Genomic DNA, 18,893 nt, shown 5'->3' with positions numbered 1-18,893 from the left:
AAGGGAGTCAAACCACTATATTTTGAGGATGATCTGACTTTTCAGCTGTTTTTTCACCAATTTTTTTTTTAAAAATCAGGAATCTGGGTGCTTTTGAGTATCTCCTGGGCCCTTGTGCAATCCATGTTGACCAATGCAGCAGATACAGGCCTATGTCCCCATAGCACCTTTGGAACCTCATTTGTGGTGTGTTACAGTCACTTCCCTGCTCCTGCCCCTCTGTTACATGTTACATTCTTATGTAGTACTGGTGCAGTAGTGGTGACAGGATGATAATAAACAAGATAAAGACATCATTTGACAGATAAATGAATGATGCCATAGGACAGAGGGGAGAAGTGACCTATAGCTGGGCCCTGAGATAAAACATTAAGAAAATTTACTGGAGCTCCGGCCTAATTAGCCCTGGCTAAAATACAATACTAGCTAAATACAGTGACAAGTGGTTAGGTTAGTTTACTATCCTCTAGAACTTTAGAGATTAAAAATGCCACAAGAGTTTGTTACAAGGGCCACTTAGAAACTGCACCCCTGCCTCCTAGGAAGAACGTCATCCAGTGTGGCAAAGGGGCTCATTTCCCTGTTCTCTACCAGAAAGGAATTGGGGTTTTAACCTAGGATTTCAGAGGCAAGAGAAACGTCACTCTATCCTCTGCTACTGGCTGGATTGGAATGGGCAACAGTAGTAAGGGCTAGATTTTGCTTCTGTATCTCCCCAGTAAGCTGCAGAGTTTTGAAATATTTCTGAAAATGTCAAATTGGTCATCATTCCTCTCTTTCCACCCGCCAGAGACCCTTCCCTTGCATGTTCTGTCTTCTTAACTTGTCAGCCTGAAAGCAAGGCATGGGTCTTGTCCTGTGCCAATCACAGCACCATTTTAAAATACAGTATTGACTGATGCAAGCCAGTTTGGGAGACAAAGGCCCGTTACACACGGGCTAAAAAGTACGCACAGAGCGCGTACTACGGTTAAGGCGGGGCGGTGCTTCTGCACCGCCCTACCCCTAGTGCGCGCTGTGCGCGCACAAAATGGCAGCGGCCGTTCCACACGACCGCCGTCATCGATACGTCACAGCTGCGCCGCCTCCAAATGAGGCGCGCGCGGTTGTGACGTATTGGGGTCGCGGCAGGGCGCCTAGGGCGCCCTTTCCGCGACCCCGGAAGGAGCTCCGTTTCGAATCTCCTTCCTGGTTTGGTCCGCTGGGCGCAGCCTTCACACGGCTGCGCCCAGCGGACCAAAGGAGAAAGGGGCCAAACGGCTCCTTTCTCCCTCTCCCTGCCGCCACGGGGTGTCCTTGGGGCTTGAAGCCCCAAGGACACCCCTTTCCAGGCTGCGGGGAAGGGGCCTTTTGCCGCTTCCCCGCAGCCCGGAAAGCGGCGGATCGGGGCCTCAGCGGCTGCCGCTCTGGCCGCTGAGGCCCCGATCTGGCGGGGAAAGGTGCGCCTACAGGCCGCCCCAAAGGGGAGGTCTGTAACGCACCATAGTTTGTCAGAAAACCAGACAAAGCAGATAATCAATAAATACTATATGAAAGCAAGAGATGTAATGGAAACATGCTAGGAAGCTGTGAGTAATCTCAGATATAGGTTGTCTGTGAAGCTTCTTAGAACTGTTTTAGAAGGGTAACATCACTCAAGATCAAAGGTCAGCTAAAGTAAGTTTAAGATTAGTATGTTCTGGCTTAGTCTGAAAGTTAGATAAACTTAAACCTATTTTAGTCAATGGGCTTCTGGCATGGCCAGCTCAGTTTTGAGTTATGAACCTAACTAAGAACCGACCTTCTCCAGTGAAGGGTTGTTTCTATTTGGTTTAGCAACCTGGGCCAAAGATCTGCATAAGTACACAAACCTGTAGTTTGTTTCCATTTCTACTGGTCCTGAAGTGGGTCTGCTGCTGCCAGAGCTACAAGTCCTATGCCTCTGTCCTATAACATTACAGGAGGTATCAGTTCCTCTGTGGAGATTCAGCAGAGCAATCTTCTCCACTACATGATGCACTGCATCCCTGTTCACAAGTGATGGCGACGATGGCTTTAGTAGAGCTGCCTTTTTTGAACTGGGTATTTTCAGGTGTCTGGCTCTGACAAGTCCACCTGCTACACTCTGTATAGATGCAGGAGAGGGACTTTTTGGAGGCGAGGGTGTGTGGGTGTATTTTATAATGGCTGGTAATGCATTTTCGAGGACATATGATGAATCTGAAATACAAGAAGAAAGCACACCAATTTAAAAACAGAGCATGGTATGCAGCAGTAACACTTCATCAAACATAAGTAACCAACAAGAAGTTTTCGTAAATTTTAGATTAAAAACTCTTGTTCATATTATGGTGAGAAAAAAGACCTGAACTCCATCTATGAGGAGTTCCATAAACCTGAAGGACTGACAGCATATTCCTGTGCTTGTTGATGAAGAAGTAAGCCCTAGGAGGTTCAGTTGAACTTCTTCATTATGTGTGCAGAGCTTTTCAACAGGAGTAAAACACACTTACTATTCAGGTTAAAGAAACAATGGAAAGAGTAATCTGTTCTATACCCCTGCATACTACCTTGCATAGAAGATGGACTCTAGACACAACTTCATGAGTATGTTCTGGATGGGGCTGCACTGCTCCTGGAAGACCATGTGGCAGCAGGGGCCTAGACTGCTTTTGCTCAGCTTCAGCTATCACAATAGCTGTCCCTCTTTCTAGGGAAGGCAGATTTGGTGACAGCGGTTCGCAGATTAAACTACTGAAAAATGTGTAAAGTTAATACTAGTACAAAAGGTGGCAGCTAGAGTGCTGCCTGATGAATGCTTTAGAAGCCACATGCTACCAGTATCTGATTTCTAGTCTGCATCCAATCTCAGTTCAAGGTGCTGGTTTTCACCTACAAAGTCATAAATGACTTGAGGCCCTTTTCTCCATATAAGCCTGCCTAGAATTTTCAGATCCTCAACAGAGGCCCTGTCCCATGTCCTCTCAAGGCAAGAGACTAGGTTGGTGAGTTGGTAAGACAGGACCTCCTCTGTGGTGCCTCAGTTATTGAATTTTCTGTCAGGAGAAGACAGATTGGCTCCATCCCTACAGAGAATCTGGTTGGCAGCCAAGACTGACTTGCTTCATATGTTGTTGTTATTATTATTATTATTATTATTTAAATTCTAAAGCTTAATACATTATCAAACAAAAATAGTAATATTCTTGTAATAATAAAGAAAACGAAAAGAAAAGAATAGTGTAAAATTAGTTCTTGTCCAGAAATGCCACTATCATATAAATTATAACATTGTACAGTAATAATAAAACAGTCCAAATTACCCAGATTAGTCTTCCTCCTTCAAAGTGCACCATTCTAATTTGTATTTATCTGAAGCACTTGTATCTGTTTTTTTGTCATTAACGTGTTGGATATATGGATATCAGTTTTTAAAAAATGCATCTGGTTTAACTTTTCCTTTACTTAATAAGACATTATGAGACAATTTTTCCATAACAGCTGTAAACAACATCTCTTCATACCATACAGATAGTAATAGTGACCATATTTCCATCCTTGAGCTATTACCCATCAAGCTGCTACAATGCAAAATATTACTTATACAAAATGATTTAGGGCCCGAACAGACAGGCCAAAATAAAGCTGCTTTGGGTGATTTTGGAGGTATGCTGTTTAAATGCTGCATGTGTCTTAACAGGCCAGAAGCTGCGCCAAAGCTGCGCTCCAGTCCTTAGGACTGGAGCATGGCTTTGGCGTGGCTTCCAGCCTCTTAGGACACATACAGCATTTAAACAGTATACCTCCAAAGTGACCCAAAGCAGCTTTACTTTGGCCTGTCTGTTCAGGCTCTAAGTACATATAGCTTGGGATGAACAGGTTACTCACCTGTAATTGTGGTTCTTCGAGTGGTCATGTGTGCCCTCACACAATTGGATACTACGCCTGTGCAGAGACTCCATTCAGAAGCTGAAAAGCTGAGCAGATTGGCGGGAAGCCCCGCCCACTCCCATGTACTGAGCATGCCCAAACCCGCCAATCTAGCTCCTCCTTCAGTTCAAGTCCTCTGCAAAAACAAGGCAGGGACCTGTCCGAGGAAAGGTAGGGCAGGATTTGTGTGAGGGCACAGATGACCACTCAAAGAACCACAGTTACAGGTGAGTAGCCTGCTCTTCTTCGTGGTCTCTGTGCCTCACACAACTGGGTGACTAAAAAGCTAACCTAAGGAGGTGGGAAGGTCACTGCAAAATAGAGAAAAGAACAGCACAACCAAAACTGGCATCTCGATGAGACCTGGAATCTAGCTGGTTGTACCGGTCCATCTGCCTTGGTCCAGGCCTCAGAGGGAGAGAAGAATGCTGGACCTGATCCCCTCCCCCCTCAACATTCCCTTCTCCTTTTGTGTCATGTCTTTTAGATTGTAAGCCTGCGGGCAGAGAACTGTCTGGTTAAAAAATAATAAATGTAAGCTGCCCTGAGAGCCATTAGGGCTGAAGGGCGGGATATAAATACCTAAATAAATAAAAAAAAAATAAAAGTGGATGGCTGAAACCATGTGGCTGCCTTACAGACATCAGGCAGAGGGACACCTCTTAGGAAGGCATCGGAAGAAGCAACAGCCCTGGTTGAGTGTGAACGTACACCAACAGGAAGAGGCCGTTTGGCCAGCTCATAAGCCAGAGAAATAGTCTGAGCAATCCATTTTGAGAACCTTTGTGCAGAAACAGGGTGGCCCTTTCTGGATCCACCGTAACAAATAAACAACTTGTTAGTCAACCTGAACTCAGCAGAACGTTGGACATAAAATGCCAAAGCACGGTGAACATCTAGCATGTGCATAGTCTTTTCCAGAGGTGTAGATGGGTCTGGGTAGAAATTGGGTAGAACAATGTCTTGAGAAATGTGGAAAGGGGAAACCACCTTAGGGAGGAATGAGATGTCAGGTCTGAGAACCACTTTGTCTCTGTGGAAAACAAGAAAAGGTTCATCAGAGCGCACTGCTGTCAGTTCAGAAGCATGTCTGGTTGAAGTAATGGCCACAAGGAAAGACACCTTTAGAGTCAGCAGTCTCAGACAGGCCGAGCCCAAGGGTTCAAAGGGAGACCTAGTCAGCTGTGTAAGCACCAAAGAGAGAGACCTTGTCGGGGCCAAAGGAGGCATCGGAGGATGGAGATGATGGAGGCCTTTGAAGAACCTTTTCATAGTCGGTGTGGTGAAAAGGAGAGCTGATGGCGAACCAGGAGGCTGCTTGGCAACTATGGCAGACAGACTTTGAGAGAGAAGGCCAAACTTGATCACGAAGGTGTAAAAGGAAGTGTAAGGCTGTAGAAAGGCTCACAGAACTGGAGGGTTCAGCTCTAGCTGTAGCAAATTGACAAAAACGGTTCCATTTGTAGAAGTAGGATCGTTTAGTAGAGTCCTTTCTAGAGGCTGACAAGACCTTGAGCAATTCTGAAGAGTTCAGGGTCTGATCCTCCAAGCTGTCAGGTGTAGACTGAGGAGGTCTGGATGAAGGCCCGCTCCGTGGGAGTGAGACAGAAGGTCCGGCCAATTTGGAAGTTTGAAGTATTGACTCCTGGACAGGTGGAGCAGGGGGGTGAACCAAGGTTGTCTTGGCCAGAGTGGGGCCAGCAGAATCACTTTGGCTCTGTCTCTGGTCATCTTGTTGACAACCTTCGCTACAAGTGGTAGCGGAGGGAAGGCATAGAGGAATTCTCTGTTCCAACTGTGTAGGAATTCATCTCCCAGAGAACCGTATCCCCTGCCCGCCCTGATGCAGAATTGTGGGCACTGGATATTGTCCAGAGTGGCAAAGAGGTCCAAGGATGGAGTCCCCCATCGGGAGGTGAGAAGTTGGAAGGCTTGAAGAGACATCGTCCATTCGTGTTGAAGGACCTTGTCCCTGCTGAGAGAGTCTGCCAAGACATTGTCTTTGCCGGCGAGATGAATTGCCACTGGGTGGATGGATCGATGATGGCACCAAGTCCAAAGCTGTTGGGCTAGATGGAGTAGGACAGAGGAATGTGTGCCGCCTTGTTTGTTGATGTAACAGACTGTTGTTGTGTTGTCTGTTACTACTTGTACAACTCTATGAAGAAGATGTGGTTCGAAGGCCCAAAAGGCCTTGATCACAGCCAGGAGTTCCAGGGCATTGATGTGCATCTCACTCTCCGAGGGAGATCAACGACTTTGAATGCAGAGGTCTTTGAGGTGGGCGCCTTAGCTTGTTGTGGACGTGTCTGTGATGACCATCGTAGAGGATTCTGGGACCTGGAAGGGCATCCCCTTGAGGACATTGTCGGGAACAAGCCACCAGGAGAGAGAGTCCTTGACCAGTTGGGGAACTGTGAGTCTCTTGGATTGTTTGTGTTCCAGGTGATCGAAGACAGAAAGAAACCAGCTTTGGAGGGGCCTGAACCTTAGGCGAGAAAGATAGACCACAGCCGTGGTGGACACCACGTAGCCCAGAAACTGTTGAATGTCCCTCGCTGTAGGACGGACCTTGGAGAGGACCAGAGGGAGTCTGCTCTTCTGATGGGCAGATAGGCATGTGCCATGATAGAGTCCAGAGATGTGCCTAAATATTCAATCATTCTTACTGGTTGGAAGATAGACTTGGAGGGATTGATGGTGAGGCCTAGGTTGGTGATAAGAGACAACTTTCCGTGAATGTCTTTGAACAACTGAGTCTGAGAAGACAACACCAGCAGCCAGTCATCGAGAAATGGAAAAATCATTATTCCCTGTATTCGAAGGTGAGAGATGACTGCTGCCATGCATTTGGTGAAGACGCATGGAGCAGTGGAAAGGCCGAAGGGAAGAACGGTATATTGAAAGATATCTCCATCGATGGCAAACCGAAGAAATTTGCGGTGTCGTGGTCTGATGCTGATGTGGAAATAAGCATCTTTCAGATCAATCGACGTGAACCAATCTCCTTGATGGAGGAAGGGGAGGACTGTTTGGAGAGTTAACATCTTGAACTTGGGAGTTTTGATGTAAGAGTTGACCCCTCTCAAGTCCAGAATGGGGCGGAGCCCAACACCTTGATTCAGAACTGTGAAGTACCGAGAAAAGTAGCCATTAGTCTGCAACTGGGTGGAATGTGTTGGATGGCACCTCTGTCGAGAAGGGAGACGATCTCTTCTTGGAAAGTAGGGGAAGATGGAGTGGAACAAAAAACGCCACGTGGAGGAATACTTGAGAATTCTATGGCTTAGCCCAAATGAATGATGGTAAGGACCCAGGTGTCGGAGATGATTTGACAACATTGGTCATAAAAACTGGACAGCCTGGGTTGGGGGGCAGACAAAGGGAGAGAGAGAGAATGGATGATAGTGTTGTCTCAGTGGAGTTGTCAGAAATGGGACTTAGAAGAAGAAGGCTTCTTCGAAGATTGTTGTTGATTTTGACATTGTTGTTGTTGGTTATTTTGTTGTTTGTTGTGTTGTTTATAGGGTCTTCCTGAAGACTGTTGTGAAAAGCCCTTATATTGAGAAGAGTTTCCAGAGCGCGGTTGAGAATAATAATAATAAGGGGCTGATCTGTCATGCCATTGACGTCTCTTGTATTGTTTATTCTTCCTGAGGGGAAGTTATCACTGGCGATGGAGAATGAGGAGATAGCTCTGGCTCATATGTGGATTCTTCAGTGGAATGTAGCACAGTAGGTACAGAGAGAGCTACAGATGGGAGTACCTGGGGAATTGACAGTGGAACTGTTGATGTCGAGGTTATAATAGGAATTATAGACGATATGGGCGACACCATCGACATCAAGATCGACGTCAAGACAATGGTCTCCACTGTAGAGTGAATGGGAGAAGCCGAGGGGCGGGGGACAGTGGCTGTACCACGAGGTGCTGGTGATGGGACACAATAGCGGTCATCATTTTTAGGATAGCGAGATCGAGAATGACGCCGAGAAGGTGAATGAGAACAACGTTGAGGTGAGCGAGAGCAGCATCGATAACGAGGAGAGTCATCACAGAGATCATGGTAATGATACCGATCTCTATAGTAGGGAGAATAGGATCTATATGAGGAGGGTCGTTCTCTCCAATATTCTTCAGCTTGATAACGAGCGACGTAGGACCCCGAAGAATGAAGCAAGCCATATCTGTATCTGTCTCAATCTTGAGGCGAAGGGGATCTGTGGGCTCTGGTCGGCAACTGCCTTCAAGGAAGCAGAGGTGAAGGCAAGAAGGAGAGTCTGTATGCCTTCAGTGGAGTCACCACACGATAATGTAGTTGGCACCGGTGGCAGAGGAGATATCGTCGTTGGGACCAGAGTGGCGACAGTTGAAGGCGTAGGCACAGAGATAGCCGTCGACATCGAGTCAAGAATCCCTGATGCCGAGTCTAAAACAGTGACTGGGATGGGGGACAGAAATCATCCGCCGATGTAGAGGCGGGCATATAGAAAGCCAATGTGTAATCAAGCTTAGCGACAGCTAAAGCTAACGATGTCGAAACCGGGGCAGACAACGAAGTCGAGGCCGACACCGGCGCCAGGGCCGAAGTGGTTGAAGCAGCAGCCGCCATCTTAGGTTTAGGCTTCTTCTTGGGCTTGCCGAAAACAGGAGAAGCGTCAGACCTCTTTTTGGATTTCTGAGGTCTCTGTTGCAAGACCGAGGGGACCTCTTGAGGCAAGGATGACTCAGAAGAAGATGATTGTGACATCGAGGTTTTCGACGTCAATGCCGCCGATGATGCGGAAGCGGAGATCAATGTCGATGTTGACATTGAGGTAGTAGTTGTCGACGTCGAAGGCCTTGAAATTTTAGGAATTCTAGGAAGTTTGTGGGTGAGAATTGTTCCCAAGGGATCTAAAGCCAAAGCAAGCCACAAGAAAGATTTAAGTTTGGAGGCTCTATTCCTGAGAGTCACCGCAGTGAAAGCTCTACAATGGGGGCACCTATCAGAGTTATGGGCTTCCCCTAGACAAAAAAGGCATTTAGAATGGCCGTCACTGAAAGCAATTTTACCGTCGCATTCAGAACAATGTTTTAAAAGGGCGGCCATAAGAGGCCTAGAAGTGGTAGGCCTGTTGGGGTTGGCAACACTTTTCTAACACAATAATCAAAAATTTTAGAGGGCAATGCTCGAAAAAATGGAGAAAAGACAAAAATCTATTGTACAGTAAGGAAAAAAAAGAAAGACAAACAGTCTACCGTACAGTAGAATCTACTCAGCTCAGGAGCAAACCAAAGGAGATGTTTCTCTTGCGGCGAACGAAAGAACTGAAGGAGGAGCTAGATTGGCAGGGTTGGGCATGCTCAGTACATGGGAGTGGGCGGGACTTCCCACCAATCTGCTAAGCTTGTCCGCTTCCGAATGGAGTCTCTGTGCAGGCGCAGTACCCAATTATGTGAGGCACAGAGTCCACAAAGAAGAACCTTCACAATTCGCATCTTCAATAGAGAGAAAAGTTCTTGAACAATCAAACCCCAAAAGCAACTGTCAACTAGCAGCCCCATCACAAATGCCAGTGGGGCTGTAGAACCACAGTTCCTCCAACAAAAACCTGATCCTACATCTTTAATTCTGGAAATGTGAAGTGGCGTTCTACACCATTTGTATAATAATTTTGATAAATTTTCCAAAATATAGATTGAGACCAATCAAAATAGTCTTAGGGACCAAATTATGGCCCACATAAGATTTCTTGCTAATTGACTGCCAGTTAGCTGTTGTTTTATTAAGGGGCTGTACAGATTTCTCCTCAGATCATTGCTGTAGCAACTGCATGGCACGGCAACGATCTGCTCCAAAAAGGAGCCCCAAAAAGCATCTCCTTTCTCTGCCACTGCAGAGGCGCCATGAGCGCTCTGGAGCAGCGCTGTGACATCTCCCATGTGCCATGCCATTTGGATGCTGTGCATGAGCCACATCATCGTCGCGTGCACTGTGTAAATGGTAGCGCCAAGATGGCAACCATGGTGCACGGAAGGACTTGGGAGCATGTGGACACTCCACTCTCCCGAGCCTTACTTTCGGCCCCAGGCTGGTGCAAAGTACCAGTCTGTACCAGTCCTAAATTCATATAATCTACATGCTATTTGTTTTGGAGTTGTTAATCATATCCTTAATATGACCTTTGATGCTAAAAACCAAGATTTACTTTTTTAACAGTTGTGAGTGGGGTTTGAAACTAGTTTGTAGAGGCCATTTTAGCTTAGTTTTAGATAAGATTTTAAAATCTTTGTCTTTTATGCATTGCTTCACGGGCCCTGAGGAGAGCTGGATTTGCTGTTGTGTTAACAGCTTTTTTTGATTCAAGAATTTGATTAGTAACTTCTTCTAGCTGCATTTGTAGCAGGAATTGAGTCAGATTCTTTTTCTCAATCGGAGCTACACTGAGAAGGCATCTGTGTAGCTCAACTATGCTACAAAGTTTTAGGTCAACTTTCAGTGTGGCAACAGATCCTCTGTGTCTTTTAGGGTTATTTTACCTATCTTTATTGTTAACACATAGTGTTAGTGCCAAATCAAATGTCACTTTAGAATGATTGGATACCTGTCAGCTCTTTCAAAACATCATCAAGATGCTGCATTTCACATTTCTACTATGAGCTTCTTTGACTATTATGTAAAAGTTTGCAAGTGAGTGGTAATATTGCATGCAACATCTGAACAAGCACTATTAGCTCTACCTGATGATGACCGAGAAAGATGGGACTGACAGAAGGAATTGGATGATGTGATTTCCATGATGTTCTGAATAGTTCTTTTCTGGTCTTCATCACTGCTGTCATTGAGGCTGCAGTCCTGTTCTTCTTCCTCTTCCTCCTCTTCAATGTTTGTTATTTTTAGTACCTGTGGTAATTTCTCCCTTTGGAGGACTTGCAGATGCCTATTAGAGGTTTTAGCTGTTTAGTTAGAAGTTCATCCTCCCCCAATCCTTGAAGATTTTACAACGTATTTAATGATCCAAACAAACTATATTATAATTAAAGTATATAATTAATCTAAGCAAGTATAAAACTTTCCATGGTAAAACTTCCTGATGTGAGCTTTAGCCCTGGCACCTAATGCAAGGTCTTAAGGCTAATCTAAATCTTACATCACTTTAAAATGAATTTCTACTTTGGGCTACAGCTAATCTCTTTTAGAAACAAATGACAATACAGGGAGCTGCTTTGGGAAATTAGGACCAATATATTATTTAGCCTTGGTACTAGTCTTTAGCATCTGGTTTCAAATTGTTTCATTTTACAGATGATAAACTATTTTGAAAGCAGCAGTGAAAAAACATACACCCACACTTCTGTTTGGAACCCCATCATATAGATATGATGTATGGATGATGCAAGGACTATATACACTGGAATGTCTCACATTCACATATTACACCTTCCTAATTTTAAAGTGGTGATTTGGAGGGGGAAACCCTGAAAAAAAATGATGATGCAGCTTAGAAGGAATAGCATATACAGCACTCTTTCCAGAGTGGTGCTCCTCTGCTGGAATCCAAGTTCCTCATGGACAGGAAAAATGAAGATGACTGAAAGCAGTAATGTAAGATGATGTTGAAACAATGTGGAGTCCAGGAACTCTTTGTTTCGCACCATCTTTATTTTCAATCCATAAAGATAAGCTAGGCTTGCCACCTCCCTGTTTGCCTTTCACTGACAAGCCAAGACATTTTTATTTAAGCAGGCATTTGATATCTAATCATATCAGGGTGTGTGTTTTTATGGAGTATGTGTGTTTTAGTCATGCTTTTAATTATTGTATATTTTAATGTAATTTTATACTGTCTTTTAGATTATTTTAACTGTTTTAAATTTTGTTGCATTTTTTAAAATGTTTTTTTATTTGTTAATTGCCTTTGCAGCCTTCTGGGAGAAAGGTGGCATACAAATGAAATGAAATGAAATGAAATAGCTATCAACTCTCCCATTTACAGGATTAGTAACTTGTCTTAGAGGGGGAAATTAGTTCTAGAAACAGATCACTTCTGAATTTGATGCCACAAGTTGGCTAACATGCTTATTTTATATCAGTGGGAACAGACAGAAAGACTAATCAGCATTTTATTTATATAATACACTAGAGTAAGCGAGGTGTTTCCAAAGCCTTTACACTCACACCTTAAGATTAGTCTATACTTTGGATGCAGATATGATTCAATGTCAACATGCCTCTCTCCCACCATCAAAAACTAAGGAAACATAGGTCTGGGACAGAACGCCCCAAAAGGGTGGCCTGCCAGCGACCTATTTTCCTCCAGAAGGACACTGCAGCCACCAAACCATGTGGTGTCCCTCCAGAGTAAAAAGGACCCAGAAAAAACGGGTTCTTTTTTTAGCCGCCAGGTGGACATCATGAGTGCACCAATAGCGCACTTGTGATGTAAGCGATGCGCAGCTATGTGTATATGCTGCATGTCACTTACATCAAAATAGCAGTGCCCATGTGGGACACCACCATTAGTCTGCCGCCGCTCCGTGCTAGGGTTAGGGACCGTGTGGTTGGTGTGTGGTCCCTAACCCTAGAATCAGCAGTGGCATGGTGCTTTGGGACCATCTGTACCGCGCCATAGATTTGGAATGATCAAGAGACTAGCAGCAATATCCTCTCCCCCCACTTTCCTTAGAGATTTTCTAGAATGACAAATCATGGAAACCAATTTGTTATTATAATGTTAATTCTATTCAGGGGAGGTTGAAATTACTTGCTGCTTTACCTTGGAAAGCTCACCTGAGAACTCTAATAACTTAGAGATTAAAACCTGGATTCTTACTGGTGATGACGCTTTTTCAAGGCTTCTAGCTTAGCAAAGAGGTCTTCCCCATTTATCGAATCTGTGTCTCCAGAGTCATAGGTGTGTTCTGATGAAGGACACAATGGCTGGAACAGCTTTGTTACCACAAACTGCAACAGTAGTGGAAATGTGTCAGAATATACCTGACATTCACTGAAAACTTTCCAACTCTTATTTGTGTACAACTTAATTTATCTCATAATCATTCTCCTATTTATAAAATAATTCCTCCTATTATGCTCAGGGCATTTTGTACTACTAGGCCAGAGGTTGAAATCAGGGCATGGACTAGCAGACTACTACAAGATGACGTAGGAACACAGCCAGAGAACTTAAATTCCATCTGTTTCTTGCCTCATGGCTGTAAGTGCCTTTCCCTTCATCTGTCCTTACTCAGGCAACTGGAGAGAGTTATGGCACTTGCATGTGCTGCTCTCCTTTACCACCCGTCAGCTCTCACATGGGCTTCCACTATGAGTGAGACTCCCTACAAATGGGAAGGGTCCTTCTAAAACCCACCATGACTAAGGTATAATGATGTTTTTATTATTAAATCTAGGAAAATGCTCATCATTATAACAAGCATAACGTATATTGAAGAATGTCCTGTATACTGCAATGACCAAAATATAGAATGTGTGGCAAAGATGGTGGTGTGTGTATGGAGCAGGGATGGAATGGGTACGCAACAATTTCCTGATGGGGACAAAATCTGGTGTTCCTGACCTCTCAGCCACATTTGCAGGTAAGAACAGCACCGAGAATGTTACAACAATTTTGCTGGAGCTTTTCTTTTTGTTCTCGACACAAGAAAACCTGCACACTATGCAGCTTAAAGCTTATTTTGCCATATGTGTACCTAGGAAAACTGCAAAAAATACAAAGAACTATACAAACAGAAAACAATATATTAAAGTGTCTATCCATGTGTGCTGTTTTGTTCTGTGCACAATATATGGCTTCTTGTACTTTCAAGGCTGTAATTCCTGTTCTCATTTTAAAATTGTGCAACATTTAAAGTTACACAACATTTAAACCTGTGCAACATTTTGTTCTGTGCTTTTTTCTCCATCATTCTGGAAAGCTCTATGGATTTTGAAGCTGTGCATCATTCATTTTGTGCTCCCCCTTTCTTTTAGGTGAAAAAAACTTTTAAAACTGCAACATTTAAAGTTGTGTAACATTCTCTTTTGTGCTTTTGTCATCTTTTCAGAATGCTCTGTACCTTGTGGGAAAGCTGCATAGCTTTCTGGAAAACTATGCTACTTTTGGGGGAGCTCTGTAGCTTTCTTTAGAAAGTTATAGTTTCCCATCATTGCAAGAAAAAAAGTTATTGGAAGACTTGAGACTGTAAGAAGAAAAATCAATAGCTTTCCCCCAACATCTCTTGGGAATGAGGAAATTTAGAATTGCCATCCCTAATATACACTCAGATATACGCTGATCACTAGTTGGAGGAGGGCAGAAGTAGATGGCATATTTTACCCCAGCAATATTCCAAAGTATAATGTTGTATTTTTTCAATAAAGGTGGATGAGAGCTATTCACTTATATGTGAAAAAATACAGGAAAGCAGTTAGAGACAGGGACATCAAGAGAGGAGAAAAATCCCCTGCTCCCAGCAACCAGAATGTGATTTGAATGTTTTGTCCCTTCTCAATCTTCTAATTTATTGCATAGAAATAATGGAAGTTTCTGAAAATAGAACTAGCCATAACCTGTATACCTTTCCCTAGGTCCTGTTTTCAGCAGGATGCAATATATAAAGACAGCTGCCAATTTCCAGTGTTCTCAAACTCTTAATATCCCACAAAAAATGGAAAGCTCTATATAACCCTTGCAGATGTGGACCAGTCTGTACAGGCATACACTGAAACTTTGCCAGAGTATATTTCTTATGACCATGACAATGGTGCTCTACAGTTAAAAACTATGCAATTCTAATTCACATCACACTGTTTTGCCAAAAAAAATAGAAAATAAAAGCACTTAGGGAAAAAAGCTTACTCCTAATTTTTGTCTTCGAGCATGGAGAGCTTTGATGGGATTCCCACATATCACTCTGCTGATACCTGGCAAAAAGAAAATAAGAAGGGATTGTTCCAATTAACCATTTCACAATCTTAAAACCTCTTTTCTATACGAGTATATCTACTTTGCTTATATGCAACAATGTGGTAGGTTTTCTCATTGAGTTTCCATATTTAGAAAAAGGAATACATTAAGGAAAAAGAAGAAATCTGTGAGCTTTCTTGGGTCCCCTTCTGGGAGAAAGGCAGCACAGAAATAAAACGAAATAAATAAATAAGAAAGTAATGAATTTTCCTATTTTTGATCTGAGCATTTCTTTTAGCAGGAAGAAGAAAGCATTTAACAAACATAATTTTTCTAATGTGCCAGGTACTACTCCAAAAATGCTGAACAACATGTAGTGGTGTGCTGAGGAGCAAAGAGAGTAATGATGGTCAAAGAGCCTAAGTATCTCTCACTTCACTCAGCTGAAGGCAGGATGACATTCAACCTGCCCCTTCATGTGAATCAATATAATGCAGCTCTTTTATTTTCTGTCTAGCAAGAGACCACAGGACAAGCTAGATGCAACACAGGAGACAGACCAGTTGGGAAGACAGCATCATCTAGCATATAATGTAATAACATTTGAGCCATGTTTTTACTGTAATTATAGATAGAAGTCTAAAAAATAGGAATACAGAAATGTGCATGCAACACACTCACAAGAAGGATTCATGAGTTAATATGCCATTCAAGAACATTTATGGGAGAGTATTTTTACATCACTTTGTGTTCACTTTTTTTCCCCAAAGGAAACTGGAGAGGGATAAGAATAGCATAAGCCCATGGTGGTGAATCTATAGCATGCATGCCCTCTCTGGCATGTGAAGCTATTTCTGAGGGCATGCGGAGAGATGGGAGTGTGGGGGAAGAACAGGAACAGGCGTGCACCTGTTCCTCCTCTTTCCCCTGCCCTCCTGGGCCTTCAGCTGTCTCAGCAGAAGTCCTGCCCCTGGAAGTCCCTCCCCTGGAAAGCAAAAGTTCCGCCATTGGAAGGTGGAAGTGTTGCCCCCCCCCCCGAAATACCACCCCCACCCCACCCCCAGAGCTGGGTAACACCCAGTGCGGGAACGCCTTTGAGTTTGGGCACCAGATCTCTAAAAGGTTTGCCATCAATGGCATAAGCTGTTCCATTACCATGAGTCAAATCACTGGAATCATCTTCAAGCAGTCCTTCTTCATAAATGGTAGGCTCTAGGAGAGTGCTACAACCAGAAAGCAAATGGGCACTGGGAGGTCTCTGTGGAGTCTGAGGTCTGGAAGCTGACGAAAATTGTGTTACGGCAGCACTCACAGAAGAATAGGGCCATTCTGTTACAGATCTTGAATCTAAACCATGAGGGGGTTGTGGGGAGGGGAGAGAAATGATTAGAATGAGATACTGTAACATACAGGATGGTATTAGTTGCTACAATGTATGCCTGAATCTTGCCTTTTCAGACTGAAGTTATCTACAGTCTGGAAGGAATCTTGGGAAAGAAATCTTAGGGTTGTATAGGCTCTGCATACTTTAAAAGGATACCATGGACTGCCAAGAAGATAAATGAGTGAATATAGCAATGAATCCTGAACTCTGACTAAAAACCAGGTAACTAAACACAGGCTATCATACTTTGGATGTTTCATGAGATGACACTGCTCACTAGAAAAGACAATACTGCTCAATAAAGTGGAAGGCAGTAGGAACAGAGGAAGAACACATTACAGATATATTTAATCAATAAAAGAAATCATGACTTTGAATTTGCAAGACCTGAGAAGGGCTCTGGATGGCCAGGCTCATGGAAGTCTCTCATTCATAGGGTTACTGTAAGTCAAAGCATACTTCACAGCAAATAACAACAACAATAAGCAATATAATCAGTAAGCTGTAAGACTTCATCAAGGACTAAATGTTAATGAACTGTTCCTCCAACAGACCAAAAGAGATCTCATAACAGTATTAGACTGGAATGAGAAGTGGTCATGACAAACCCATATCTCTGAATGTTGACTGCTGCTGAATAACTGCAAATTGGGATAGACAGTTTCAAATTGTGATGCTGCATACTGGAAGGATGTGGAAGCATTCCATTTTTTTTGCTGTCCTCCTAACTCCTAACCACTTTTCTCCTAGTGAAGCTGAGAGAAAACAAGCTGGAGAAACTGGAGGGAAAGCAGAAGTCAGAAGAGTTCATAACCCCATTATTTCTCTATGAGGAGGCCCACAAACATCCTCTGCCTTATGACTATTTGGCATGCCCTCTCTTCACATTACTACCATTATTATTATTATTATTATTATTATTATTTATTTATTTATTTATTTATTTATATAGCGCTGTAAATTTACACAGCGCTGTACATACAATCTTTTAGTTAGACGGTTCCCTGCCCTCAGGCTTACAATCTAAGAAGACACGACACAAAAGGAGAAGGGAGTGGTGGTGGGGAATGGGATCAGGTCCAGCAGTTCTCCACCTCCGAGGCCTGGACCAAGGCAGATGGACTGGAGGAAATGCTTGGCTTCTTAATTAATGGTTAAAAGGAGGCTTCCTCGGTCAGAAAGGGGCTCACCTCTGGGAATGCTTCTCTAAACAATATAGTCTTTAACTCAGTTTTGAAACTGGGTAGAGAAGTGATGAGGTGTGCATGTGGGGAAAGAAGGTTCCAGGAGTAAGGGGCAGCAAGCGAGAAGGGACGAATTCGGGAGGGGGCAGTGGTGGTCCTACACTGTGACAGGAGACCTTGACTACAAGAGCGGAGGGTGCGAGTAGGAATGTAAGGAGAAAGAAGGTCAGATAAGTAAGGAGGGGCCAATCCATGGAGGGCTTTGAAAGTCAATAATAAAAGCTTGTACTGGATGCGGAAGGGGAAGGGGAGCCAATGAGGGGAGGATAAAAGAGGTGAAACATGGTCAAAGCGGCGAGCGGATGTGACAATACCACATCTAGTTCTATCTTTATGTGCCTTGTTCTCAGAAAAAAAGTCATTACTCATTCTTATTCCTGATAGTAATACCCGACACATGTGTGTGTAGTATATGATATATGTGGTATATGTGGTACTGAAAACTAAAAACTTTATCACTAGTAAAATGGTGCTTCACAAAATAATTTAACTTACCTGACTCAGATACTTGCTCTAATAAACATCCTTCTTTGATTGATTCCTTGACAAGAAACCACTGTTTGTTCATCTTGCATGGGAAAGGAATGGCCATTTGATCTGCTGGTATTTCATCTAAACACTTTAAATGAGGAATGAGTTTTTTTATTTCCACTCTGTAGTTGTAATCTGGGATCTGGGGGAAAAACAAAAACAAAAAAGAAGATGAACAAAACAGAAAAGCCAAGCGCAATTTTATTACAAACACAGCAAACATTCAACCCAAATTAATTCTAGCTTCATCGTGCCTAATGAACTATTAATGATAAGATAATAATACTAAACCAATGCCCCTTTTGCACATGTTCAACTGGTGGACTTCAGTGCTCCCCATCTCCCTGGCATAGACTTACATCTACTCTGACTCTTCCTTCCCCTGCCCCAATCTTTAGGCCATTACCAAATCCTGTGGAGTCCTTCCTCACCATCACCAAACTATTTTCTTCATGCCCCCATTAACCTGCTTAGAGCAAGCAGATGGTGCAGTGTGAGCTACCCATAGAAATCTTGATGATTTGCAGTAGTTTAGCAAGGAATCCAGCCATCTAATTAAGCATCCTGCAGATACTGATTGGTCTCCCAGAAGAAGCAATTTCACTGTTGTGAAATAATTAATTTCACAACAGTGAAATTGCTTCTTCTGGGAGACAAATCAGTATCTGCAGGATGCTTAATCCAGGATCAAAACTCTGACAGTGTCAAAGAATAAAATCCTTTCCCCTCTACCACTGTCCTACCCAATTTTTAAAGAGACAGACATGTTGTGAATATTGTATTCCACTAGAAAAGTGGACCACAGTCTATGTCAGTTTTGCAGGTGTGAAAAAATTCTCTCTCTTCCTCCCAATCCAAATTGTCTTTCTTTACATAGTGCTGTTTCCTAAACAAACAAAAATAGTTTTATGATGGAAATTTTTCTAATTTGG

General features: G+C 43.3%; 1 protein-coding gene across 5 annotated transcripts in view; it reads right to left on the bottom strand.

Moving 5' to 3' along the window:
* The window catches only part of LOC149314327 (leucine-rich repeat-containing protein 56-like), a 78,729-nt gene that overhangs the window by 4,061 nt on the left and 55,775 nt on the right, over nt 1-18,893 (bottom strand). For all 5 annotated transcript variants that reach the window (XM_089520861.1, XM_089520863.1, XM_089520864.1 and 2 more), the window contains 6 exons: nt 17,926-18,103; nt 15,958-16,149; nt 14,755-14,819; nt 12,727-12,857; nt 10,634-10,833; nt 1,851-2,199 (listed from right to left, as the gene is read on the bottom strand). In XM_089520861.1, the coding sequence (XP_089376987.1) occupies nt 1,851-2,199; nt 10,634-10,833; nt 12,727-12,857; nt 14,755-14,819; nt 15,958-16,149; nt 17,926-18,103 (1,115 nt within the window). The remainder of the gene's footprint in view (nt 1-1,850; nt 2,200-10,633; nt 10,834-12,726; nt 12,858-14,754; nt 14,820-15,957; nt 16,150-17,925; nt 18,104-18,893) is intronic.

This window comes from Sceloporus occidentalis, unplaced genomic scaffold, assembly GCF_023333645.1.
Source record: "Sceloporus occidentalis isolate IW3139 unplaced genomic scaffold, rSceOcc1.0.p SCAF_4, whole genome shotgun sequence".
In the NCBI taxonomy this organism is placed as follows: Eukaryota; Metazoa; Chordata; class Lepidosauria; order Squamata; family Phrynosomatidae; genus Sceloporus; species Sceloporus occidentalis.
Note: the sequence above shows the minus strand (reverse complement) of the source record. Positions and strands in the feature narration are given on the sequence as shown.